General features: G+C 53.2%; 1 protein-coding gene and 1 long non-coding RNA gene across 5 annotated transcripts; one reads left to right on the top strand and one right to left on the bottom strand.

Annotated features, from left to right (window-relative positions):
- The first annotated feature begins 229 nt into the window (after window positions 1-229).
- On the top strand, window positions 230-3,816 carry LOC118354848 (uncharacterized). 2 transcript variants are annotated; one of them, XR_004816164.2, is made up of 5 exons: window positions 230-407; window positions 617-953; window positions 1,649-1,716; window positions 2,148-2,243; window positions 2,545-3,816. It is a non-coding gene; the product is annotated as an uncharacterized LOC118354848 (long non-coding RNA). The 2 variants fall into 2 exon arrangements; XR_004816161.2 differs by having other exon boundaries at window positions 230-428.
- On the bottom strand, window positions 1,337-23,916 carry ING5 (inhibitor of growth family member 5). Of its 3 annotated transcripts, none has more exons than XM_025463783.3 (8): window positions 23,795-23,916; window positions 21,547-21,618; window positions 18,516-18,682; window positions 17,955-18,066; window positions 17,689-17,782; window positions 6,539-6,674; window positions 6,362-6,423; window positions 1,337-4,629 (listed from the first exon to the last, which is right to left on the bottom strand). In XM_025463783.3, the coding sequence occupies exons 1-8, from the start codon at window positions 23,829-23,831 to the stop codon at window positions 4,587-4,589; spliced, it is 723 nt and encodes a 240-aa protein (XP_025319568.1). In that variant the 5' UTR covers window positions 23,832-23,916; the 3' UTR covers window positions 1,337-4,586. The 3 variants fall into 3 exon arrangements, with proteins under 3 accessions (XP_025319568.1, XP_025319570.1, XP_035572735.1); XM_025463785.3 differs by lacking the exon at window positions 23,795-23,916 and adding an exon at window positions 22,386-22,939; XM_035716842.2 differs by lacking the exon at window positions 1,337-4,629 and adding an exon at window positions 4,714-6,174.
- Between the last annotated feature and the right edge of the window lie 3,578 nt (window positions 23,917-27,494).

The raw sequence follows: 27,494 nt of genomic DNA, 5'->3' as shown, positions 1-27,494 counted from the left end.
CCAGCTCCACAGGACCCCCCCCTTCCCTGAGCTCGGCAACACCTGCTCCCCACCTTGCGGGGCTTCCTGCGACCATCACCACCTCAGAGCCCCCGCCTTTCCAGCCAGCGCTCTCCCTTAAGCTGTTACCCTAACTAACCCAGTTTCTGCTTTCCTGGTGCAGCACCTGGCTCATCTCGGCCCCCCGGCTCCCAGCCGTGCTGCTGAGGCATCTCTGGAGCCTGCGAGGCAGCCGGGGAGGCCGCTCTGGGGGTGAGATAGCGAAGACGCCTGGGCCAGGGGCGGAGGCCGACCGCGGAGGCGCCCTGCGGACTTTGCCAAACAGAACAAACAGATCCTAGCAGTCTTGCAGATTGGCAGAGAGAACCACCACTTGCCACGTCAGTGACTGCCTGCCGTGTGCCAAGGTGTGCGCATTGCTCTTGCAGGTGTGTCACCGGGGTCATCACGCTACACCCTCACAACCTGCCCCCCTCCTGTTCACGTGTGCTAAGTACTTCACCACTGTATCTTCCCATCGGGGATGCACTTTGCCTTTGGATTGCCATCCTGGCAAGGGAGAGGATGTTCCAGACTCCTACCTGGCCCTCCTACCTTATCAGCCCCTGCCCCACAGGTCAGCGTGGAGTCCATGTGGGCATCCTGCCAGTTGTCATGCCTGTTTCAATGGCACATTCAGACGGGGGACCTGTGGCCGCACACTGACAAGCATTACCTGGCACTTGATCATGGTCGGCCCTCCTGGACGAGTAGTCCAGGGGCACCGCGGACCTCTGGGACTTGGTAAGCCCTCAGAACCAGTGAAGATTACACCGGTGGTGTTTCCTGGGCAGTCACCCCAACAAACGGCTGCAGGTACCCCTGGAGTGCCAAGGTTGGGACTCCGTGGATGTGCAGGCCCTCCCTCCAGCGAGGATGCTGGGTCTGTGAATTGGTTTTCAACTGGAAAACAGGTGAGATGCTGGGCCCCTCGATTGTGGTGACCACGTTGGGCTTTAGGACCCTGACCGTTAGCACTCCTCAAGGAAAAATGTCCTAAGGACTATTTGGCTCCAAAGGTCTGATGCCTAGTCAGACCCCGGAGGGCACACCTTCTGTTCCAGGGAAGGCACCTAATGTCTATAAAACAACCCCAAGTGCTCTCCCCTGACATTTCCTGTGAGCTCCTGACGCCACGGTGCAGCTCAGGCCACCGGGGGCCCCAAGCTCGCAGAGGCCAGGGTCCTGCCCAGGCCGCCCTGCTCTCACTTGCTGCACGCCCGCGCAGGCGGTACTTAACGCCTCTGGCCACAGCGCTGACGTTTTATCGTGTCCCAGAACATTTCATTCTCAAACGTTTGTTCCAAAAAATACTTTATTTATTAAACAATATATCCATAATCTATAAGGTGATCCAAAAATACAGATATACATCTTTACATTATTTAATAAAAAGATTTACAATAGTATCTTTCCTTTACAAAGGGAACATAGATAATTCCTTGAAAATAAAATGTAACATTCGTGTTAAAGCTGCATTATCTTTTTGGATGAAATGTGGTAAAAATGAACACCACAAAATACATTTGTAGAAAGAAAGAAACTTCATAGAACTCTCTCCTAATGAGAACATTTTTCTTAGACTTCCTGTTTCTGAAACTCCTCTTAGCACAGGGAACAAGGACCAGTCACGGCTCACTAACAATTGAGGAAAACCTTCCATGTCCAAGGCGCACGGTAAGGGTCCAAACTGTGGCTGTGGCCACACGAGGAAGGTGCTCTTCGGACAGCGCTCTGGCTCGAAGCCGTCCCTGCCAAGGGCCCCCAGCTCCAGAACAGGAGGCAGAGGGCCACGTGGCCCCTGCGATGGGCCCGGAGTGTACCTGGCCATCGTCCCCACGCACGCCAGCAAACCCCTCCATTACTGCGCGCACGGCTGTGTCTCGCGCGGCTGCTGCCCTGCGCGGACCAGAAGCCACCAGGTTCCTGTGGTCACGGCCAGTCTCCTCTCACGCCCGCCTGCCCGGGGACCCCAGGCTGCACCGTGAGGACAGTCTCATGGGCCTTGGCTCAGGGTCTGCACCCCACCAGCAGCTCCACCAGCACAGCCAGGGACGTGGGGGCTCAGTTGAACTACTTTTCTAAGTGCAGCATGTGTTCTCCTACAGGAAGCGAGAGGCTCTCCGTCAAACCGCCGACCGCTACCCTAGCACGGAGAACAGGAACACGCCGAGCCCCCTGCGCAAGGCGCTCCTTCCCTACAGGTAAACCCAGCAGCCAACGAGGGCCCACACCCTCGGCTCAGCTATGGCTGCAAGGGGGACCTCTGGGGCCAGCCCGGACCCCCCTCTACCCAAGGAACAGGGCTCTGCAGCCGCCTGGGGCACACCTGGTGCCTGGCAGGCAGACGGGGGCGGGTGGGAATCACCCCCGGACGCAGGCGGCCGGGTCTCAGGGAGCACCCCGTGCGTGGCGCCAGCCATCCCTGCGGGGCTAGAGCTAGGCCGGGGGCAGGACATCTTTCCCAAGCAAGCAGCCGTCCCCGCGTGTCGCTCTGACTTGCAGACAGCATCCACAGGCAGGGAGGGCAGCTGGTCGGCGCCGCAGCCCAAATGGCCTCACAGGGAAAGGATCTTCCTACTCGGCCCGCGCCGTGCCCTCTCCAAAGCACGACTTTACCGACAAAGTAAACGCTAGAAACAGGTAGGCACAGAAACCTGAAAAGGAAAGGTGGGCCCCTGGGCTGTTACACGGTCACGGAAGAACACAGGCTCCGCGGGGATGCCGCCCGTCCCTCCTGCCAAGGAGCGAGGCCTGGAAGCCAGGTGCTGCCCGAGCCCGCCCATGCCCCGCACCTCCTCAGTCACCAGCTGTGCTGCGACCGTGCGCTGGGAGGTGTTGAAGATGCAGGGCAGCATCAAGCGGGCCTCCCAAGAAGCATCGCAAACCGTGTATTGCTGTGCTCTCCACAAAAACTGGTAAGAGAGTGAAGAAAACACTTTTCCTCAATTTATTCCCCACAATCTTTAAACACCTGTGTTAACAAAGAGCTAAGTTACTAAGTACAAACGAGCCTGGTTTTCAGTGGCAGTGAGACCGAGGTGCTGGTGGCGGCCGGCGCTCCTCCGGGCCCCCGGCCCTTCTCTCTGCATGGCAGGAAGGCGTCAGGCCCGCGACAGAAAGGGCTGCCCTCTCCGAACCGACTCCCCTGCCGCCACCTGGAGGCAAGGCCTGCTCCTGGCGCGCTCGGGAAGGACAGCAGGACGGCACAGCTGCTGGCGCAGGCTGACCCGCCAACAAACAGGCGCAGGCACCAGCCGGGCCCCCGCCGCCCTCTGCCGCCCCAGGTAATGTCCCAGCTGTCCTTGACCGACAGGAGCTGGTCGGCGAGGGGCGGCCCATCCAGGATGCAGCCCCCAGGCGCCCCTGTGCCCGGAGAAACATCAGAGAACAGGAGAAGCGTGCGGGGAAGCAGACCACTGGAGGCACGTTCCAGAGGCCTCCTCAGAAAGGGACCAGGTTCCTCTTCATTGGGAAATTCTGCATCGCCACCCTACCTCCTGGACTTCTCTTCCTGGCTTGAGGACAGAAACAGGTTTCCCTCGTTCCTCGGGACTCCCTGGACTCCTCTACATGTAGGCTGAGGGTCTGAGAGTCCGGAACGCTCCCAGGAGTCCCGCTACGCATCATCACAAATGGATCTCAACACACCAAATGTATGCGATGTCCCCCAACTATTACCTAAAACACGGTTCAAAATTGATTCAGTGAATGCATATTAAACAAAACACACTGTGGTTTCCTAGCTTCATTCCAGAACTGCCGTGGCACGAGAAATTCACAAATCGCATCACATAATTGTCGTCCCCGTGGACACAAGCTGCTGAGCGGTGTGTGACAGGACAGGTTTAAAATCAGCTCTTACTGGACTGGACGCACTTCACGTACACACAGACCCACTATCTTCATGCTATTACGATAATTTCATCTTCACAGTAAAAACGTGGGGAATTCCCAGAGAAACGGAGCATCAGCCGGCTGTCACACGGCTCCTGCGGGCGGGTCACGGCAATGACCGCCCGGGGGGGCTAATGAAGAGCCGTTTACTCCAGAAGGTAAAACCCTCACGGAGGGAACTGGGAGTCCGGACGGAAAAGGCAGTGCACAGTGGAGCGGAGCCCCCTCCCCCAGGGAGCGCCCGTCCTCCCGGGCAGGCCGCAGGCTCCGGCGGGCGCAGAGCTCGGACGCAGAAGATGCCCTCCAGCAAGGCCTCGCGGGGACAGATGTGCGCATGGGGGAGCCGGGGGGGCAGCCCCAGGACGCCCTCGCCCCGGCTGCGGAGGGGCAGCTCGGCGTGCCTGCCACGCTCGGCGAGGGGCCTGTACAAAGTCTGAAGGGTGAAGTCACTGCGGCAAGTCCCCGGGAGATCGCTCCTCGTGCAAACAGGGCTCAGACGATTCTTGTTTGTTTTAGGAAGCATCCAGAATTACAACTGGCCACTGAGTTTTTAAATATTGTTTGAAACAAGGTAGTTTTAAAACGAAGAGAAAATATTGCAACACGAAGACGGAATACGTTAACTCGCTCTTCTGCTCTGAGCACCAGCCTTATTTCTTCTTCCTCCTCTCCTGAACGCAGCGTGGACAGAACCTGGGGAGAGAGGAACAGTGAGCAGCCGTGTGTGCGCAGACGCCCCGGCCCACCTGCCCGGGCGCCCTGGGGGGCCCGTGACCGTGCCAGGGGACAGCGCGCACTGCACACGGCCCTCCCGTTGGGAGCCCCCAGGGGAACCCCCAGCAAGTCCCCCTCACCAGCACATGTTCTGAGCTGACCATCAATGAGCGACACTGTTCCTATGCATGAACGCTCCTCGCGATCAAGTTACTTGGTCCCCTGTGTGCTCACGCGGTCGCCAGCGATGGAAGTGGAGGCCAGGCCGCACCCACAGTGGCGCCGGCAGACCAGAGGTGCTGGCGCCCGAGCCCGGCCAGCAGGAGCCCCGGAGACCGCACGGTCGGCAAGTGCTCCCTGGTGGCCCGGGGCAAGCGGGGTCAGCGTCTCAGACACGGGGCGGGGCGGCCCTCGGTCACTCCCGGACCCTGGCAGCTGGCAGTGACCCTAGGGTACGTTCCAGCTGCCCTCCAGCTCCGCCCTCCTAGCTCCCGATGCAGGAGGCCCGGAGGCAGCTGATGCGCACGTGACGGCGCCCACCCAGGCCCCGGCCGCCGCTCCGCGTCTGGTCCGTGCCAGTGAGCGAGCACTGAGCGCGCCGCCGCTGCCCGGAGGAAGCAAAGCTCCCCCAGCGCACATGCTCACATGCAGGCTCATGCCGCAAGAACATGTCAGAGCTGGAATCTTACTTAACAGGGAAGAAGCCTGACACACTGTGTTTCTAGAAAGACCCCAGAGAAACACGGAGTTAGATAGCAGGGGTGGGGCCTCCCTGGCCTCCCCGGCCCTGCTGGTCCTGCCCTGCTCCTGGCCCACGGTGGGTGGACCCCATCTACACGGCCCTCCCAAGAACAAAATGACTTTCTGTCGCCTACCGACTCTTCCGCCCAGGAGTTCCACAAACAGCCCAAACCCATGTCCAAACTCAAGTCAAATCTCCCCGCCTTGTGCCCCACCACAAGCCACACCTGCCCCCGGCTGGGCCAGCAGCCCCCAGCTCAGGTGCCCGGACCCAGCTGCAGGGCACTGTCAGGGGCGCGTCCCATCACTGCCCGGACTCCCAGAGGTGACCCAGTGTCAGGACCACATGTGGCTGCCGGACCCGTGAGCGCCCCCTCTGCCGTCACCCACGGACTGTCCTCCAGGGGTTTCTCATCTCCTCCGTCCACACGCACATGCAAACACGGAAAACCAAATTCCCGAGATTTCATTTCAGGACGTATGTCCATCTTAACCACAGGAAAATAAAACCTGGTTTTTATTTAAACAAAATCTCAAGAAAACACAAAACCTGCTACTGCCACTGAATCCAAGGCTCAGGAACAGAAGGTGCTCAAGTGCTCTGCACACCAACTACGCAGAAGCCCCGCAGCAGGTCCCCGGCCTGTGCCCAGGTGTGGACTTGTCCTAATGCTCATGCTCTTCACCTTTTCCCAAAATTTCTCCAGAGAAAAGAGCTCCTCATCTCACGCTTCTATTTAAGAGTATCGCTGCCTCAATCGGAGGAGTCAGAACAGCGGTTCTCTAGAAGAATAAGGCTAGCATCATAAGAGGCTGCGCGCAGGTGAGGTGGGCAGCAGATGCCCCTCCACGGGCTCAGCCCCAGGAACCAGGAGTGCTGCACCCGCAGTGCCCGAGGCCGCAGCCCAGGCCTGAAGGGACCAGCGCGCAGGACACCCCGCAGGCAGGAAGCGCAGCGCCCCATACTCACCATTTTCCTTTGGGTTTTGTGGTCAGATCCACACAGGCGAAGTGAAACCACTCAATAGGACACTGCAGGGCAGAGGGGAGAGCCGCAGTGAGGACAGACGTGGACGGCAACACACCCCACCCCGTCCCCGCGGGGGCAGTGCCTCAACCCAGGCCTGTGCCCAGCGCCCACACTCACGTCCGGGTTGTCACAGCCTATCATCTCCCCGTAGGACACCTGGTGGCAGAGGCAGTAGGTGGGCTCATTTGGGTCCACAGGCATGTCCAGCACATCAGAGGGATGTACAGACAGGATGGTGTCGGTGAACTCTGACCTGCAGGGAAACCACAGCTGTGAGCAGCAGGGGGTGGGGGGGGTACAACAAGATGCGGCGCAGAGGCACCCCAGAGGCACCCCAGAGGGTGGATGGGAAGCACTCACCACGCGGCACTGGGGTTTGGTCCCACTCTGGGGACAGGAACCCATTCCCATCTCGTCCCTCCCTCTGGACAGGACCTACTCCCGCGGCTCCACGCCCACTCCCCCAGGCCCGCCCCCCCAGCGTCTCAGGGGCCCTGTCCCCCGGGGCAGCCACAGACCCCTCACCAGCTGCCAGGGGACGACACTTGAGAACCCTGGACCCCAACCCAAGCTGGTCTGGTCGCATACCCAGTATACGTGCTCACGCACCTGCACCCCAAGACCTGGAAGCCACCAGATACCTGCCCCATTCCTGGAGCTGTTCGTCCTGGAAGCCCCCTCCCACCCCCCAGCCGCCCACCTGCCAGTGGGCCACTTCTGACCACATGCCGTCACCCCGCCCTCCCCGTGACGCGGGCCTGTTGCTGTCCCCTCCCCACAGACCCCTAGGTCACTAACCCGTGGCCCAGCCCATGCCTCCCTCCATGTGGGCTGCCCCCAGCCCTGCAGCCAAGCAGGTGGGAGGGCGCACGGTGTTCACCGTGTCACAGCGGGCAGGGCTGTGGCGTCACTCTTCCATGATTCAGGAGCCAGCTGCAGGGGAACGTCGACACTGTGCTCCAATCAGCCAAGAAAGGAAACCCTCCCTACCTCACCCTCCAGAACCAAGAGCACACGTGTAATTCCAAACACAACTGTGGGGAAACACACCGGGTTCACGCCGAGAACTTGGAGGGGAGGCTAAGAAACCCAGCAGGCCGCAACCATCACGCCGGTGACAGCCGCAACCATCACGCCGGTGACAAGCCTGCTTCTCCCATGCGGCCCGTCTAGAAACACTGTCTCCCCGCCATCAGACGCCCAGGCTCAGCCACACGCCACCAGGCCGCCGGCCCCGTGGGGCACCCCTCCACTCCACACTGCCCCCCAGGGTACCCCCCAGCTGTCCTCTGTGGGAGCACCCTCTGCCCGGGGTGAGTGTTGCCCACTGGACTAAGCAATGCCCCTGAAGGCCCCAGATTCTGGGGGAGCCTCTTGCCTCTACAGGCGAGCTGCTCTCGTCTCTGGGAACACACAGGACTTGCTCTTTTTATCTGAAATCTGCCCGCATCACAGACGTACGCTGCTCCATCCGCACACTCGCAGGCCGCGGGCTCCCCTCCGGCCTACGACGGGGTTTGCTCCGTTTTCTGCCAAACCTACGGAGAGTGCATCTCGCCCCCGCTGGCCCGCATCCTGCCCATCGGGGGCTCTCCTCCCTGGGACTCACCTGGACGATCAACCAACCTGCCGCGGGGTCCCCCACAGATGCACGCAGGTGCGCACCCTCCGGGTGCCGACCACGCTTCAGCCGCTCTGCGGGCTCCGCTCGCGAAGCTTCACACAATGTTCACACCGCGAGCTGACACCTGACCTGAGCGCCCGTCCCCGGGCTCAAGGCACCAGCCCACCGCAGGGAGGCCTCAGGGTGGCCCTCGGGCACTTCTCCAGTCTCCCCTGGGGCGCTCTGGGGCAGAGTGTGGAAGGGGGCCCAGGAGGTCCCAGGAAGGCCTTCCCCGCTTGCCTGGCAGGCTGCAGCCCCCACGTCCACTGCCCTGGCCACCACGCTCCGGCCCTACGGGGCGCAGGCCGAGTTCCCCGGACACCGGGCATCCCTCACCCTGAGCAGTGCCAGGGGCCACCAGTGCCTCAAACTCCCGATGTGATTCCCAAGCACAAGCTGGAACCGGACGTCCGGGCAGGCCCCGCGCCTTCACGCTCCCCTCACATCAGCGAGCCCGTCTGGCCTGTGCCAGCATCCGTACGACAGGCAGTGACAGCACTGCCGCTCGGGGGCACCGCGCAGAAGGGCCAGGTCCGGCCCGACCTGCCGAGGTGCTCTGCAAACATCCCCCCCGACATCCCCCCTTCTCAGCCGCGGCCAGCCCGACAGGAAGGCTGGGGAAGCAGCGGCCGAGCCATCCACCTCCTCAGGGCCGTCAGACAGCGCTCAGCGACGCGCACCCCGGCCCGGCTGCGTCCGGGAGAGCCGCGTGCCCGGCCGCCTCAGCGTGGGCACGTAGCCGGCGACAAGCCGTGCGGGTCACTGGGCAGCCTGAGGCACGGCCTGGGGCACGCGCCTCCGGGAGGCTCCAACCCCACCGAGAGCCGGGCCGCCTTCCCTGCAGGCGAAGCCCTGCTGACGAGGCCAATGAGGCCGCCTGCTGTCTCCAGAAACTACCGGGCCTTTGGGGTCTCATCAGCGAGGGGCGGGCCGACTAGAACCTCCTGCGCCAAGTCAGGAACACAAGCCCCGTCAGCTGTTAAGACCACATTTTAAAGACACTGGAGAGCTGTGGACGACAAGGGCCAGATGTGCGACTGCCGAGGGGGGCCCGTAGCCACGCCTGGGCTTAGCCGAGGGCCAGCGGCCCTCTCGGGGCCACCCCGAGCCAGCATGGCCACAGACACCAGGGCAGCAGCGACCCCACAGCCCATCCACTGAACCCGGGGGCTGTTTGGAGGCTGCAGAGGCTGAGCACGGGTCCTTGCCGTGTTCTCGGGGAGGCGGCCTGCCTCCGGCCTAGCCAGCCTCCTCCTCCTGACCTGCGCCAACCGAGAAACTGTGCAGGCAGGACACGAGAAAGGAAAGCCAAGCGCCACCAGAGCACTGACCAGCCACACAGGCCGCCTTCCGGGAAGAAAAAGAAACCGTGCGTTCTCATCAGGAACTGGGGAGGGCCTTTGACGCAGAAGGGACTGGGCCCGGGAACAGGGCCCCCAGCCTCCCTGCTGCAGTTTGCCTGGACCAAAAGCAAAATAAATGCCTCCTGGGCAGGGAGCTCACCCCGTGTGTTCCTCTTACCTCCAAACTGAGATGCTAAAAGCTATAGGACGAGAAAGGAGCAGGAAAACCTGGCTAAAACCCCGAGAGGCTGGCTAGCAGGAGCAGAGGCAGCAATGACCTGCAGTGAAAATCCGCAGACGCGAGCTTTAAGTAGCTGTTGCAGGAAAAATACGAGTAAGATGAATGCAAATATAGGCCCTTTTCAGAAAGGAACTAAAATCTACAAAAAAAGGAATCCAGTGGATAATCTAGAACAGAAAACGACAACATACGAAGCACCACACCATCGGTCTCCTCCCTGTGTAACTGCTCCCAGTGGCCACCACGGCACGGGCCCAGCAGCCCTGTGCACAGCAGGTCCCGCGGCCCCGCGGCCAACACCTCGCCAACCAGCTCTAGCAGGTGCACCCACGGGACCAGGTGTCTCCAGTCAGAGATCAAGCAAATCCCCCGAGGAAACAAGGAAGCGCGCCACGCACGTGTTTAGTAAAGATGTACTCGCCAGGTTTCCCATCTCGTCAACAAAATCAAAAGTCTGGGGGGATCCCTGGGTGGCGCAGTGGTTTGGTGCCTGCCTTTGGCCCAGGGCGCGATCCTGGAGACCCGGGATCGAATCCCACGTCAGGCTCCCGGTGCATGGAGCCTGCTTCTCCCTCTGCCTGTGTCTCTGCCTCTCTCTCTCTCTCTCTCTGTGACTATCATAAATAAATTAAAAAAAAAAAAAAAAAAGAATTTAAAAAAAAAAAAGTCTGGGAAACGCTAGGAGACAAAACAGTCCAGGTTCTTCAAAAGGAAAGTTGTGGAAAAAGAAAGGGATGGAGAAAAACTCACACATGAAGGATTTATGGAGCTTATCTAAAAGAGAAAAGAAAAAAATACTCACTTCTGACCACACAGCACAACAGGCACGACTGGCCCTCCCGCTGTGAACCAACCAGAAAACGACACAGCACGTGGCGCAGCTGTTCCCAGACGTTGGAAGAGGCGGCAGGCGGCAGGACTGCCACCCTCAGAGAAGGTAAACAAAGTGGGCCCTGCCATCACCTCAGCTTCCCACGCTCCAGGTCACCAGCAGGAACACCAGACACACCACGGGTGTCCAGAAATGAGGGAAAGGCCTCAAGTTCCAGGAGAGAGAGGCTTCTGGAATCTGGTGGCAAGGTGCCAGAAAGGAAGAAGGTAAAGTGGATGTGCTCCAAAAATCTGCAAAGGCATCCCTTTGAGGTTTTCACAAAAACTAAGCTGTGCACAGGGTGAGAACCCATGAGTCCAGGCAGAGAATGCAGGGGAGCTAGGAGCGAACTGCCACAGCTCACATGCACATGCCATAACATTTCCGCTCCACCTGGCCAGCATGGCGAGGCCTCAATCAGTTCAAAAGGTGTCCCGAGGAGAACCCAGAAGGGTTACACCGTGGGTAACACCGTAACAGTACAACTTAACTAACCTTAGAGAAAGGCTACCCTAACCTAGGGGTTGGCACGATACAGCCTGCAGTTAACTGGATGTTTTTTTTTTTTAAAAAAAAACAAAAAAAAAAAACTTTTATTCATTTGAGAGAGGGAGAGAGAACACAAGCGAGGAGGAGGGGCAAAGGAAGAGGGAGAAGCAGACTTCCCACTGAGCCGGGAACCTGACATGGGGCTGGATACCAGGACCCTGAGATCATGACCTGAGCCAAAGGCAGACACTTAACCAACTCAACCACTCAGGGCCCCTAACTGGATGTTTCTGTAAATAAAGTTTTTTTTTTTAATTTTTCTTTTAAATTTATTTATGATAGTCACAGAGAGAGAGAGAGAGAGAGAGAGAGAGGCAGAGAGATAGGCAGAGGGAGAAGCAGGCTCCATGCACCGGGAGCCCGACGTGGGATTCAATCCCGGGTCTCCAGGATCGCGCCCTGGGCCAAAGGCAGGCGCTAAACCGCTGCGCCACCCAGGGATCCCTGTAAATGAAGTTTTATTGAAACAGCCACATCATACATCACACAGCTACATATTTTCTGTGGATGTTTTTGATTTAAAAAAAAAAAAAAAAAAAGAATTGAGTGGTCACAACAAAGACATTATGGCCTCTTCCAAGCCAAAAATATTCACTATCACGCCCTCTTAGAAAAAACTTTTTTTTTACAAAGGTTAAAAACAAGCCTGCGAGGACACCTGAGTGGCTCAGTCAGTTAAGCGACTGCCTTCGGCTCAGATCACGATCTCAGGGTCTTAGGATCCAGTCCCGCATCACATCAGGGTCCCTGCTCAGCAGGGGGTCTGCTTCTCCCTTTCCCTCTGCTCTTCCTCCCTGCTTGTGTTCCCTCTCTCTCAAATAAAAAATCCTAAAAGGTGTGTGGGGGAGTGTCCCTGGGTGGCTCAGCAGTTGGGCGCCTACCTTTGGCCCAGGACGTGATCCTGGTGTCCTGGGATCGAGTCCCACATCGGGCTCCCTGCATGGAGCCTGCTTCTCCCTCTGCCTGTGTCTCTGCCTGTGTGTATGTGTGTCTCTCTCATGAATAAATAAATAAAATATTTTTTTTAAAAAAAGGTAGGGGGGACCTCCAAAATATCAAATTGATCCACGGATAACTAAAGTACTGAACAAAAATTAGAAAATAAAAAAAGTTCGGATGCCTGGGTGGCTCAGCAGTTAAGCATCTGCCTTTGGCTCAGGGTGTGATCCTGGAATCCTGGGATCAAGTCCTGCACTGGGCTCCCTGCATGGAGCCTGCTTTTCCCTCTGCCTATGTCTCTGCCTCTCTTGCTGTGTCTCTCATGAATAAATAAATAAAAATCTTAAAAAAAAAAAATCAACATCCGTTAAATGAAGACAACAAATCCAGATAGTCAACAATATAACATTCATAATGACTAACATCCAAAAAAAATTACTAGATATGTGAAGAAGCAAGAAAATATGACTTAAACCATGAGAAAAATCAGCCAGTAGAAACAGACCCGCCAAACTATTCAAACTGTGTATGTTAAATATGTAAAGCTTTTTCCATGTCAACCATACCTTAATAAATGGTTTTTTTAAGAAAGAAAGACACATACTTGGAAATAAATAGATTCAGAAAAGATGATCTTTCAAAAGCTACTATAAACATTTATGTTCAAAGACATAAAAAAAATAAAAATGTGGGCTCTGGGTGGCTCAGGGGTTGAGTGTCTGCCTTTGGCTCAGATAGTAATCCTGGGGTCCTGGGATCAAGTCCCATATCAGGATCCCCTGCTTCTCCCTCTGCCTCTCTGGGTCTCTCATGAATAAATAAAATATTTCAAAAAATATATATATAAATGTAATATAAGTAGAAAGTAAAATTAGATAGATAGATAGATAGATAGAACTTCCTTACAAGAGAATCTCTTATGTGGAATATTCACTAAAGAAAACTACAAAGAAAAAAAGACTTGGAAATAAAGTAATAGAAACTATCCAAACAGAAACACAGAAAGAAAACCACTGACCAAAAAAATGAGCACAGCCTCAGTGAACTTTGGGAAAATAGCAAGCTAACATACATGTAATTGGAGTCCCAGGGATGCCTGGGTGGCTCAGCAGTTGAGCACCTGCCTTTAGCTCAGGGCGTGATCCTGGGGTCCTGGGATCAAGTACCACATCGGGCTCTCTGCATGGAGCCTGCTTCTCCTGTCTCTGACTATGTCTCTGTATCTCCTGTGAATGAATAAATAAAATCTTAAAAAAAAAAAAAAAAAAAAAACTGGACCCCCATAAAAAAGATAAAAAAGAGAGCAAAATAAAAACTATTTGAAAAATGTCTGAAAATGTTCCTTTTTTTTTTTTTTTTTTTTTTTAAATCACAAGAGATACAGAGAGAGAGGCAGAGACACAGGCAGAGGGAGAAGCAGGCTCCCTGTGGGGAGCCCGGTGGAGGACTCGATCCCAGGACCCTGGGGTCATGACCCAAGTCAAAGGCAGACGCTCAACCACTGAGCCACCCAGGTGCCCGGAAAATTCTCCAAGTTTGATACAAACAACAAACTAACACTCCAAAAGGCTTAATGAGCTCCAAGCAAAATACACACAAAAAATACACACCAGGACAAATTACAATTAAGTTGTTAAAAGTCAAATTGCTGAATGGAAATCTCAGAAGCAACAAAAATAAATAAAGCCACTTATATAGAAAAAAATCAAAGGTAAGTTCTTATCACTAATTTCTCATCAGAATCAATTCAAGATGGAAGACAACACGACAACATTTTTAGTGCTGGGAGAAAAAAGTCAACCTAAAATTCTATATCCAACAAAAATACCCTTCAAGGGATCCCTGGGTGGCTCAGTGGTTTAGTGCCTGCCTTCGGCCCAGATCGTGATCGTGGTGTCCTGGGATCGAGTCCCACATTGGGCTCTTTGTGTGGAGTCTGCTTCTCCTTCTGTCTATGTCTCTGTCTCTCTCTCTGTGTCTCTTGTGAATAAATAAATAAAATCTTAAAAGAAAAAAAATACCCTTCAAAAAAGGAGATAAAATGGACATTTTCAGAGAATAAGTTTTGAGAAAATTCATCACCATGAGGAGATGTGCAATGTAAAACAATTTTAAAGGAAGTTCTTTAGGCAGGAGAGAAATGGCACCGGATGGAAATCTGCATCTACATAAAGAAATAAAAGCAGTGGAAATGGTACGTATGTGGAGTGACAATAAAACTCCTCATGTTTGAAAATCTGTTTAATATAATAAATGATTTAGACTTAAAATAATTACAATATGTTGTGAGGCTTATATTATGTGTAGAATTAAGACTTCTGACAAGAGCACCAAAGGACAAGAAGAAAAATACTTGTGGGGCAGCCCGGGTGGCTCAGCGGTTTAGCACCACCTTCAGCCCAGGGTGTGATCCTGGAGGCCTGGGATCGAGTCCCACGTCGGGCTCCCTGGCATGGAGCCTGCTTCTCCCTCTGCCTGTGTCTCTGCCTCTCTCTCTCTCTCTCTGTGTGTGTGTCTCTCATGAACAAATAAATAAAAATCTTAAAAAAAAAAAATACTTGTGGCCGGTTCTTACATTAAACATAAAGTAACATAATATTATTTGAAGTCCACTGTGTTAAGTTAATGAACAGTCTTTAAAAATGGAATATAAAAAAAAAAAAATTCCAAAAAATACTTGATTAATCTAAAAGAAGACACTAAGAGATGACACGATGACACAGGCAACTCACAGCAAGAGGATAAATTCAAATCCAATCATATTCAGTAATTATGCTATATCTGAGTACTCTAAATATTGCAGTGAAAGGGCAGAGATTGTCAGATTAGATAAAAAAGCAAGACTCAATTTTGCTGACCTCAAGAAACCCACTCTAAATACAAACACATAAATATGTTGAAAGTAGAAGAATGAAACAGGAAAAAGATACACATGCAAAAACTCACAAGACAACTGGAGTGACTATCGTATATCAGACCAAGTAGACTTCCAAACAAAGACCATTATAAGGAATAAATAAAAGAAAAAATTTCGTAACAATGAAGGTGTCAAGGTATTTTTAGAAAACCCTAAATGTGTATGTATCAACAAATAACAGAGCTTTTAAATGCGTAAAGCAAAAACTGACAGAAAGGAAAAATAGACAAATCCATAGTTAGAGTTGGAGATTTCAACACTCTTCCCTTAGTAATTTATGAATCAAGTAAACAGAATACAAGTAAGGACACAGAAGATCAACAAAACTACCAACCAAGCTGTCTGACTGACACCTGCAGAACACTCCACCAAAAGCAGCAAAACATGACATTCTTTTCAAGGGTATAGAGAACATACAAAAAGACAGGACCATAAACCATAACACATGTCTATTCAATTTCAGAGAATATTTATTACATGATGTTCTCTGATCATAGCAGAATTAATTTAAAAATTGAAATCTGAAAAGTTATCTGGAAAATCCCAAATTATCCAGAAGCTGAGAACATACATCTATATAAGCTATGAGTCCAAGAAAATCACCAAGGAAATTTTAAAAGATTTTGAATGGAACAAAAATAAAAATACCGCATATCCAAATTTGTGGGATATGCTAAAATAGTAATTAGATTCAACATTAGAAGAAAATTTATAGCTTTAAATACTTATACCAAAAAAAAAAGTAAAGTATGAAAATCATCGATCTAAGCTACTTCCCTAAAAGGCAGAAAAAGAAAAGCAAAATAAATTCAAGCAGTGGGAAGGAAAAAATAAAATGAGCAGTAATAGGGGCGCCTGGGTGGTTTAGTCAGTTAAGCATCTGACACTTGATTTCAGCTCACATCACAATCTCAGAGTCACAAGATTGAGCCCGGTGTTGGGCTCTGCACTGGGCGTGGAGCCTGCTTAAGATTCTCTCTCCAGGGATCCCTGGGTGGCTCAGGGGTTGAGCATCGCCTTCAGCTCAGGAGATGATCCTGGAGACCCGGGATCGAGTCCCACATCAGGCTCCCTGCATGGAGCCTGCTTCTCCCTCTGCCTGTGTCTCTGCCTCTCTCTCTCTCTGTTTTTCTCATGAATAAGTAAAATCTGTAAAAAAAATTTAAAAAAAAAAAGATTCTCTCTCCCTTGCCCTCTGTCCCTCCCCCCTAAAAATAAATGAGCAGAAATCAGTGAAAGAGAAAAACATAAGAGAAAAAATATAAAAACCAATAAAACCAAACTCTAATTCTCTGTAAAGATCAAGATGAGAGAAGACAAATTATCAACATCAGGTCTAAAAAGAGGAATCATCAGTACAGATCCTTCAACAGAAAGACAATCACGTAATATCATGAAGAACTTGATATCAATAAATCTGACTTATATAAAACTACCAATTCCTTGAAAGACACAGATTACCAAAACTGACTCAAGAAGAAACAGAAAGGCTGAATAGTCCTATAACTTAAAAAAAAAAAAAAAACTGAATACAGCATTAAACCATAAACTTAAAATAAGATTTTATGGTATGTGAATTATTCCTTAATAAAGTTAAATTTAAAGATAAAAAGAGAAAGAGCAAGATTCAACTACAGTGTCAAGACATGCACATGTTGGGGACTAAACGTCAAAGAATGGAAATAGGACATAGTCTGGGTCATGTTTACTTGGGGCAGAGGAAGGAGGTTGTGATTCCAACAGGGCACATGAAGTGCTTCTGGCTGCAGTCAATGACAGACGAGGATGTGCCGCAGAGCAATTCATTAAACTACAAGTCTGTTCTGCATTTGTACACTGCAAGCTGGCATTTGGGGTTTCTCTTAAAAGTTTAAACACCAGGCTTAAGAACCAAAACTCCCCTTTTTTGTCAAGAACTGACTGTGAGACGCCTAGGGGGCTCAGCAGTTGAGTGTCTGCCTTTGGCTCAGGGCATGACCCTGGGGTCCTGGGATGGAGCCTGCTTTTCCTTCTGCCTGTGTCTCTGCCCCTCTCTCTCGCGCGCGCTCTCTCTCTCTCTCTCTCTCCCATGAACAAACAAAACTAAAATAAAGTATAAATAAAATAATAAAATTAAAACAAAACAAAATAAAATAAACTGACTCTCAGATCTCCCCGTCAAAACCACCTTCCACAGAAGCCACCGGGTGCTTACTGTTTTCTCTGTACTCTAAAAATCACTTCTGAAAAAAATAAAAATTACTTCCATGAAGAGACACAAGAGTTTGGGGGTGGGGGTAGCAGGTAGGAGAAAGCTTTAAATGAAATATTCTGAAGTTCAAGGTAAATGACACAAATATTTAATAAATGCAGTCATGCAACTTGGTAACAAATATATCCAAAATATATATTTATACATAAAACAATGAATAGCTATCTATTTAGCTACTAAAGCATGGCTTAGCCTGAACTGTCAATAAATACAGTGTCGCTTAAAAGGCAGGACACACAGTGGCTAAGGCGTGGATTGTGGAATCAGACCGCCCAGGGCAAAGCCAGCTCCTCCGCACCTGGGGCGGGTCCCTCTCCCTGGGAGCCCTGGGGAGCTGGAACCGGCACTGGGAAAGCACGCAGAACTACACCCACCGCAGGCATGCAGGAGCCACTTCCTCGCTGTTAGCTGCCACTGGTGTTTCTAGATGCTACGGAAATACTAATGCTAAGTGATCTTTGGGGAGAAAGAGACAAAGAAAAGAGCCTCTCACCCTCCTTTATGCTTCTTTTTCTTTGGAGTATCTTCCTCTGAGGTCCTCCTGCCACGACCCCGAGAGCCCCTTTTTTCTTTCTGAGCTCGACCTTCTGAAAGACAACAAACATCCCAATTCTCTTCACCCCAATTCTCTTCACATTCTAATGCAGGATGAAAGTCACTCAAATATATTTACCGAATATTCCTAACATATTCATCACCAAAATTCTTCAAAACTCCATAGATGACAGTATCAAAATAAAGAAAAATTAACAGATTTACTTTTTAAACCTCGTCCTCCAGAGCTTTCAAAGTCACTGCCCTCCATCTTGTCCTTCAGATCCGCTTCGAAGCGTGCCAGGTCTGCATCCAGCCTTCGAATGTGTTTATCCACCTGTGCAAAAGGATGCTCACAAGTCTTACTTAAAAATGAGAGCAAGACACCTCAAGAATCACAAACACACTGGAAATCAACCAGGAAGCCCTTTCTTGCCCTTTAACTGGGTTTTTAATTAAGAAAACTCCTAAAAGGGATGCCTGGGTGGTTCAGCAGTTGAGCATCTGTCTTCAGCTCAGGGCATGATCCTGGGGTCCTGGGATGAAACATCGGGCTCCCCAGAGGGAGCCTGACTCTCTCTGTGTGTCTCTCATGAATAAATAAATAAAGTTTAAAATTATATAAGACACCCCAATGCCTGCTTCCTCCAGAAGCATCCCTCTATCAAAGCCTAACCCCCTCCACTTCAAATACACCATTTCTGAGCAGCTGGTCCCTTCCCGCGTGACAGGGAGGAGCCCGGGCCCTCAGCTGTCCCCCGGCCCCCCAGCCCCCTACCTCCTCACCATCTCATAGGTCTGCATGGCCAGCTGCACCTTATCATCACTGTACTCCTTACACTTGCTGTAGGCACTCTGGATCTTCTGCAGGTGCTCCACGCGCTGGTCTGGAGAAAGCGTCTTCACAGTAGATATATACTCTGCAGCGAGGATGTCGATCTCTGCCTTCTTATCTGATAGAGAAATGAGGGAAAAGCTAATCCCTGTAAGAGATTCCACGATAACAAGTGAAGCTCAACAATGCCAAGTTGCAGCAAAGAAGGGGCTGACTGAACTCTGAAACACCACTGGTGGGAGCATGGTGGCACAGCCATCGCACAACCCAGGATGTTGCGGAGTATAACTGCAGTCCAGAGAGTAAGCATTGTGACCTCTCCAACTCCCAATGGTCCCTGTTTGAATAACAAATTTCATGCTCACCTTAGCTACAACAACCCGGCTTTTAAGTACACACCCTAGATTTAGGATACATATGGAAACACGTTCATAAGTGCAGAGACCATGAAATGAGCCAAATGAGCAATCTACCGTAAAACACACCAAGAAGCTGTGGTCCATTCACACAGCAAAACACTACCCAGCACCAAGCAACACAACTACTATTATACATAGCAATGTGGATTAATCCCATAAAAGGTGGCACTGAGACAGAAAAGCAAGACACAAAGGACAACATGCTCTGAGATTCCATTGATACTAAGGGCGGACACATACAACTGTGAACTCTCTGGTTTAGGGAGGTGAGAACATGTGTTGCAGGTGGAAACTCAGGGTGGAAGTGCCCGGGGGAGGGTCACAGAGGGCCCCAGGCACCACAGGCTCCATCCTCCGTCTAGGGAGAAGTTTGCAAAGTCAGATTTTTTTTTTTTTTTTAATTTTTATTTATTTATGATAGTCACACAGAGAGAGAGAGAGAGGCAGAGACACAGGCAGAGGGAGAAGCAGGCTCCATGCACCGGGAGCCCGACGTGGGACTCAATTCCCGGTCTCCAGGATCATGCCCTGGGCCAAAGGCAGGCGCTAAACCGCTGCGCCACCCAGGGATCCCCCAAAGTCAGATTTTTGTTAGGCAATTTATAAACATACATGCTTACTCCTGAACGGAAACACGGAAACACTGTATTGCATAACAAAAGAATTCTCTGTGTTTGCTACTCAGAAACCACAGCTATTCTGATCTTACAAAACATGTGCCAGGCACAATGACTGGAAAATCACTCATAACCAAGCACATCACCATGATACATGAAGCCACGGGGACAAAGAGCAGCCCAGAAGCTGCTAAACAGGAGAGAAAGATCTCCCATATATAAAGGATGAGAAATCCAAACACCATCTGATTTCTCCCGGGCATCACAGAATCTGGCAGTGCCTTCCACATGTGGAGGAAGATGACGGTCAATCTGGAATTCTTTTTTTTTTTTTTTTTTTTTTTTTTTTTTTCAATCTGGAATTCTATACCCAGCTAAACTGTTCATCCAGGAGGAGACCAGGACAAGCATGTTTTCACACGTACAGGATCTTAAGAAAGCTACTTTCCCATGTACCCTTTTTTCAGGAAACTACTGGAAAAAAGGATCCAATAAGACAAGGGAGCACATCAAGAGAAAGGATGTTTACAACACAGGAATCGGGGTCCTGCACCAAAGATGAGCAGAGGCAGGGCCTGTGCCACAGCCTGAGAAACAACCAGCTCAGACAAGACCCACAAGACTGGAGTCTCCAGGAGAAAGGTCTGAGTGTAGAGAGCAAACCTGGAACGGGCAGATAACCTGTGCAGCAGACACAATGAAAATGTGGAACGTGTACAGAATGTGGAAAACAAAGCGATTATGAACTCCGAGAAAAATACAGGTATTCAAGAGAGGTCACATCAGCATAGCCCGTGATGCGTCCCAGCTGCAAACCACATCCACGGAGTCCTGAAGGAAACTCCATCCCTGGGATGCCCGGGTGGCTCAGCAGTGAGCCTCTGCCTTTGGCCTAGGGCATGACCCCGGGGTCCTGGGATCGAGTCCCACATTGGGCTCCCCACAGGGAGCCTGCTTCTCCCTCTGCCTGTTGTCTCTGCCTCTCTCTCTCTATCATGAATAAATAAAATTAAAAAAAAAAAAAAATAACAAAGGAAACACCATCCCTGATCTACCGCAGATTCAGATTCTAAGCCACAATACCAGGAGGGGCGGGAGGAGGCGGGAAGCAAACCTTCATGTTCCACGATAACAGAAAAAAGCCCAAAGCAAAAGGGAAACAAAGTAAGAAACAGCAGCAAAAATAGGATGTTTAGGGATCCCTGGGTGGCGCAGCGGTTTGGCGCCTGCCTTTGGCCCAGGGTGTGATCCTGGAGACCCGGGATCGAATCCCACATCGGGCTCCCGGTGCATGGAGCCTGCTTCTCCCTCTGCCTGTGTCTCTGCCCCCTCTCTCTCTCTCTCTCTCTCTCTGTGACTATCATAAATAAATAAAAAATAAAAAAAAAAATAGGATGTTTAGAAACCGAGAGCTAAATACCAGGAGGTCGCAAAGTGCTCTCTGTTTAAACTATCTGTATGTAGTTCCAAACCAGAAAACCTTTTAAAAGGAAGGGAAAGGGGGATCCCTAGGTGGCTCAGCAGTTTAGCGCCTGCCTTTGGCCCAGGGCGCGATCCTGGAGTCCCGGGATCGAGTCCCGCATCAGGCTCCTTGCATGGAGCCTGCTTCTCCCTCCTCCTGTGTCTCTGCCTCTCTCTATGTCTATCATAAACAAATAAATAACTCTTTAAAAGTAAATAAATAAATAAAAATAAAAGGAAGAGAAAGTAATGAGGAACGGATGATGGTCGTAAAGATGCTACAGGGAGATGTGCTAAAACCTAAGAAATGAAGTCTAATTTTAAAGTGTCAGCACTCCCCATTAGACGCTACACAATGCCCAATGCCGAAGGCCAGGCTCCAGCCCCACTGCCCTGGAAGACCAGGGCCACCCCCAATATCCTGGTGCCAACTCTCCCCAGCTGTCAGAGCCTACCAGGGGCTGCGCTACAAGGCCTGCACCTACCTTCTGTCCTCTGGTCCAGCTCTCGCATAAGCTGGAAGTTCCTCTGAAGTTCACACGGAAGGTTCTCAATGCCTGAAACAAAGAGACGTGTACTTGTCAGTAGCGGGACAAAAGCCGCCTTGCAGACTTTACATATAAAGTCAACAAATAATAATCTGACTTCATTTTCTGTTTCTGCTAGGATTCAGGGAACAGAAGGATTAACGTATATTTTGTGGATGATGAGTACGATACTGGTGAGACCGACAGGCTTGAGGGGCTGTCAGAGCTGGAAACGTGAGAGGACTTACCCGAGAGCTGCAAGCAGAAGCAGGGAAGGTGACCCATGTGACTCTTCCACCCCACACTCCCAGCCAGTCCTCCCCTCTCGATACCCCAGCAAAATCCTGGGGTCTGTTGGGTCTTTGCCCCGCTTGAGCCTGACACCCGCTGCATGGGGTGGCACAGGCAGTGCCGTGTGGCAGACTCCATGCCTGGTCGGACATGGTCTCTCTAAGCTACGCAACACAGTGGGCGGTGGCCACGCAGCAGCTGGGCACTGCAGTGGGGCTGCTCTGCTCCAGGCACTGAACTTCTCATTTGCTCAAGGTTAATTAATTTCCAGTGAAACAGACCAGGCTGGACCGCACCCTGGAGGACCTCTCCCTGCCCTGTTTTGCCCACTGCACTGCCCTTCTCCTGCTCCAGGCCAACCTCCCAGCCCGCCTGCGTAGCCTTGATGGGCGCGACCTGGGCTCCTGTGCGCGGGGCCAACCCCCTCTACTGTCCCCAGTTGCCATCAATCATTATAGAGCAAAATCTAGTTTTCCAAGGCTACCGCTTAAAGGTGCCCAGCTCACCGGGAGAACGGCACAAAGTCCCTCCACGAGGCGCCTCCAGGCTGGGCGCAGACCTCCCTGTTCTGTCCTACCCTGGGCTCTGTGGGACAGTGCCACCTCGGCTCTCTCACAACCTGCTGGGCTCCTTCATGGAGCTTAATCTGCTGTGATTAAAAAAATCAGTTTGCCTCCTTTGAAAGTTAAGTTCCAGGAAAATGAGGCTCGAGGCTACTTTCACGGCACACAGCAGGCGCTCAAAGATCAAGCCGCACCTCCAGTCTGAGCCTCGGCACAGGTGCCCCGTGCAGGATGGAATCACCTGGGGGGCAGGTACCGACAGGGCCGGGCAAGCCCCAGTGCTCCCCGCAGACAGCTCAGCGCAGCGCTTCTGTCGCGGTGACACGGGCGCGTCCCCTCCGGGCTCGGGTTGGGCTGGGCGACCACCCTGGGGGCAGGGGCTCCCTCCCTGTCCTGTCCGCGGCTGCAGGAGCGGGTCCCGAGCGGCCGGTACCGATGACCGACGGCCCTGTCTGTACTCCACGTCCTCCCCGAGCAGTACAGCGCTGCAGCGCACCCGGCCCGCCCCACCCCGGGGCCGACCCCAGCCAGGGCCGGGCCGGCAGGGACCAGGGCGTGACCCGACGGGCTCCTTGGCCGCTGCGGCCTGCACCGCCCTCGCGAGGCCAGGGAGGAACCCATCCGCGCAGGAGCTGTCCGGCGGCTCCAGGCCGAGCTGCACGACTGCGGCGGGCGCAGGACGCCCGCAGGGACCCCCAGGTCCGCCCGCGCTGAGCCTCCCCGCCCGGTGACACCCGGCCCAGCCCCGCAAGCGCCCTCCCCACGCCGCGCGGCACAGGCGCACCCCGGGGGCTTCCGCGCACCACGGTCGCCCCCAAGTCCCCGGGCCGGAGTCCCCGACCCCGACCCGAGCCCCAGGCCCGGCCCCGCGTCCGAGGGGGGCGGGGCTCGACCACCTGCCCCGGACCGCGCCGCGGGGGCGGGGCCGGGCCAGCGGAGGAGGCCGGGAAGGGCGGGGCGGGGCCGGGAGCCGGGCGGGGCCGGGACGGCGGAGGGCGGAGAGGGCGGGGCGGCCGCTGCGGCCGGGGCGGGCGGGGCGGGGCCTGGGCCGGGGCGGGGGCGGGGCCTGGTCACGCGAGCCCCGCCCCGCGCCCGCCGGCCCCGCCCCTCCGTGACGCACCTGGAATTGGCGCGGCCGTGACGGTGGGACCCCGCGCCGCGCCCCCCGCGCGCACCTCCTCGCGGCCCCGCCCCGCCCGCGCGCGCCCCCGCCGCCCTCGCCGCCGCCGGCCCGCCCCTGCCCCCCCGCGCGCCCTCGGGGTCCGCGCGCGGCGCCTGGTGCCCGCGGGGCGCGGCTGGCGGGGGGGCTCGGGGCGCGGGCGCCGGGCCCGAGGGCCGCGAGGGGCGCTTACTGTCCAGGTAGTGCTCCAAGTACATGGCGGTCGCCATCTTCGTCCGCGGCCGCGCTCCGGGTCTGCGCGGGCGGGCGGCGCCGCGAGGGGCGGAGGCGGGGCCGGCGCGCTCACTATTAATGAAGCTCGGGCGCTGATTGGCCCTCTGGCGGGGCGGGCCGCCGTCGGGACACGCCCCCGGACTTCCGGCCGCCGGGCTGCGCGCGATGTCGCGCGGGCGCGGGGCGCGGGGCCTGCGGGTCGGCGGGGCGCCCTCGGCCCCTCGCCGCGCGGCCTCCGGCCCTGCCCGCGGGCCCCGGAGCCCCGCCCCGCCCCGCTCCCCCGGCAGCTGCTCCGGCGGCGAGCGCGGTCCCGGGCGGCCGGCGGGCGGCGCACGTGCGGGCGCAGGTGCAGGTGCCGGCGCAGGTGCAGGCGGCCCGGGGCGCGGGGCCGGGGCCTCCCGGGCGCCTCCCCCGCCCGGCGCGCCCCGGCCGTGCCGTCGCCGCTTCCTCGGTGCAGACGCGTGTGTAGACGGGGAGCCCGTTCGTGAGCTCCCCCAAGCCCGCCAAATACCAACACATGGAGACCCCGCTTTGCCGACATTGCGGTCCCTGAAAACCCCAGTCTCCTTGGGAGCCGGCGATGCCCGACCCCGGACCCAGGCCCGTCGACTCGGCGTCCGCCCGGGTCCCGGGGCTCGGGCAGGTGCACAGGTGCCCACGGCGCGCCCCGCCCTCGGCCCAAGCCTGCTGTTTTCCTTGGCTCCATAGACTTTAGAAATAGAGCAGTTCCAGGTTCACAGGGAAATCGAGAAACGGGGATCCGAATACCCCAGACACGCGCGCGGGCCCATGACAAGCACGTGCACTGTGGCACGTTCATTATAACTGATGCGGTAACACGGATACATTATTATCACATGAGCCCCATAGATCGGGTCGGGGCCCCCTGTGCGCCCCCTGGGCCCCACCAGCGTCTGACCACCCGGATCGCCCTACAGGATCGCCCTACAGCCAACGGGACTGTCGCCGCGCCCCGCCTTCCCCGCAGCCCCGCAAGCGCTCCCCTCTCTCTGCGCTTTTCCCTTTTCCTGCATCTCGTGGAGTTGGGGGCGCACAGTGTGCAGACTTCAGGTTGGCTTCCACGGAGTAAAAGGCATTAGGTCTCCTCCACGCTCTTCTGTGGCTTCACGGCTCGTCTCTTCTTAATGCTGCGTAACACTTGATCGTCTGGATGGGCCACGGTTTACCCGTTCACCTACGGAGGGACACCTTGGTTGTCTCCAAGTTTGGGCGATTACGAGTAAAGCTACTATAATCACTGTTGTGCAGGTTTTTGTGTGCAAATTCCTTTGGTTGAATACGAAGAAGCGTAAGACTGTCTAGGTTTGTGGGAAACCACCAAACTGTCTTCCAAAGTGGCCCCATCCCCTTTCATCACCACCAGCGAAGAATAAGAGTTCCCATTGCTCACGTCCTCACTAACATTTGCTGCCAGTGTCCCTGATTTTGACCGTTCTGTTCTGATAGGTGTGGAGAGATGGCTCATCATTCTATTTGCAGTTCCCTAATGAGCATCTTCTCACACGTGTACTTGTCATCTATTATCTTCTTTGGTGAGCTGTCCATAACGTTTGCCCATGTCTTATATTTTTTAAAAAAAAGGTGTATTTACTTTAGAGACAGAGTTGGGGGGGGTGGGCAGAGGGGATGCAGACTCCCCACTGAGCATGGAGAGAGGCAAGATGCAGGGCCAGATCCTGTGACCCTGAGATCACAACCTGAGTTGAAACCAAGAGTCAGATGCTAAACCAACGGAGCCACCCGGGCACCCCATAACTTTTGCTCATTTTTTAAATTGGGCTTTTGGTTATCTCACTGATGAATCATATTATCCATTTTTCTACTATGTGCTTTTTTTTTCTTAGATTTTATTCATTTATTCATGAAAGACACAGAGAGAGGCAGAGGGAGAAGAAGGCTCCCTGTAGGGAGCCCAATGTGGGACCCGATCCCAGGACCCCGGATCATGACCTGAGCCAAAGGCAACCACCCAACCGCTAGGCCACCCAGGCGCTCCCTACTATTTACCTTTTTTTTTTTTTTTTAAGGTTTTATTTATCCATTCATAGAGACACACAGAGAGAGGCAGAGACACAGGCAGAGGGAGAAGCAGGCTCCAGGCAGGAAGCCTGATGCGGGACTCAATCCCGGGTCTCCAGGATCACGCCCCAGGGTGAAGGTGGCGCTAAACCGCTGAGCCACCCAGGCTGCCCACTATTTACCTTTTTAATTTAATACTCTTCACAAACATCTGGCCATGTTTTATTCAATTCTACTTTATTATATTTACTATATTTCATTGCCTTGGTGTGCCATATTTTAACAATAGATGTACATTAATTTTTGTTTCCAATTTTCATTAGCATAAAAACGCCCTGGTGAACATTTATGCATATGGCTGTATGTTCCAATTATTTATTGCTGCAAACTAAGCTACCTGAAAACAATGGTTTAAAAGAACGATTATCACAATTTTTGAGTCACATTTCTGCAAGGCTCAGCCAGGTGATTCTTTTGTTCTAACATTTTAGACCTCACTGGGGTGGCTAGAAGGGGTCACTCGGTTGGCATTATGGCCCAGCGTGCCTACATAGGACCTCTCCAGCGCCACAGTCCCCAGGTAGCGGTACTCGGTTTATTGCCGTGCAGGGCTTCCAGAGTTCCAGGACGCCTCAGTAGAAGCTGCAATATTTGTGAACTCTACTCAGTAGTCCTGACATCTCATATTTTATTGGTAAAGCAAACCGTTGGGGCTAACCCAGATCTGAAGGGAAGGGAACGAGACACGCCTCTCAATGGGAGGAGTAGCAAGGGTTGAGTCCATCTCTAATTTACACCTTGTCCTATTAGTTCTTTGGGATAAGTTCTTAGGAACAGAATTGCTAGGGGTGTCTGGGTGGTTCATGTCGGTTAAGCTTTGGACTCTTGACTTCGGCTCAGATCATGATCTCAGGGTCCTGAGATCGAGCCCCACATGGGGCTCAGGCTGCCTGTGAAGCCTGCTTACTATTCTCCCTCTCCCTCCTCTCTCAGAAAAAGAAAGGAAGAAAAAAGAAATGCAATTGCCAGCTCTAAAAGTATTGCATGTTCTAAGTGCTGACACTTCTAAACGAATTGCACAAGGGAAAAGTTATACCGACACTCCATTATGAAGGATGTTTTACACTTTTGTCAACCCTAGATTTTGTCAGGCTTTTTTAGTAACTGGATAGGAAAAAAATAACCAAAAAGCCAACACGTGTTTTAATTTGTATTTCGTTGATTTTACGTGAGGCTAAACGTACTTTTCCATATCCACTGGCTATTTGCACTTCTATCATTTTATGTCCTCTACGATCTACGAGGAAACTGATTTTCATGCCTTCATCTAGAAAAATAAGGCTAATGGCCTTTCATGTATCCGATATTGAGAATAACTTCTTCCAGATAGCAGTTCGTCTTCTTTCATCCACTTAAGAAAACTGATGAATCCTCTTACAAAGAGGTCTAGAAGCAACCAGAGAGAGGACTCCTTTTATTGTGATGTACTTAAAAGCAGGGTTTCTCAACCTCAGCAGTGTTGATATTGTGGGCCCGTAACTCTGTGCTGGGGTGAGGGTCGGGGGTGCTTATTGGGTGCTTTAGAGCATCCGTGGCTTCTACTCACTAGATACAGGTAG

This window comes from Canis lupus, chromosome 25 (genome assembly GCF_003254725.2).
Source record: "Canis lupus dingo isolate Sandy chromosome 25, ASM325472v2, whole genome shotgun sequence".
NCBI lineage: Eukaryota > Metazoa > Chordata > Mammalia > Carnivora > Canidae > Canis > Canis lupus.
This window is presented reverse-complemented; position numbering and strand designations above follow the sequence as displayed.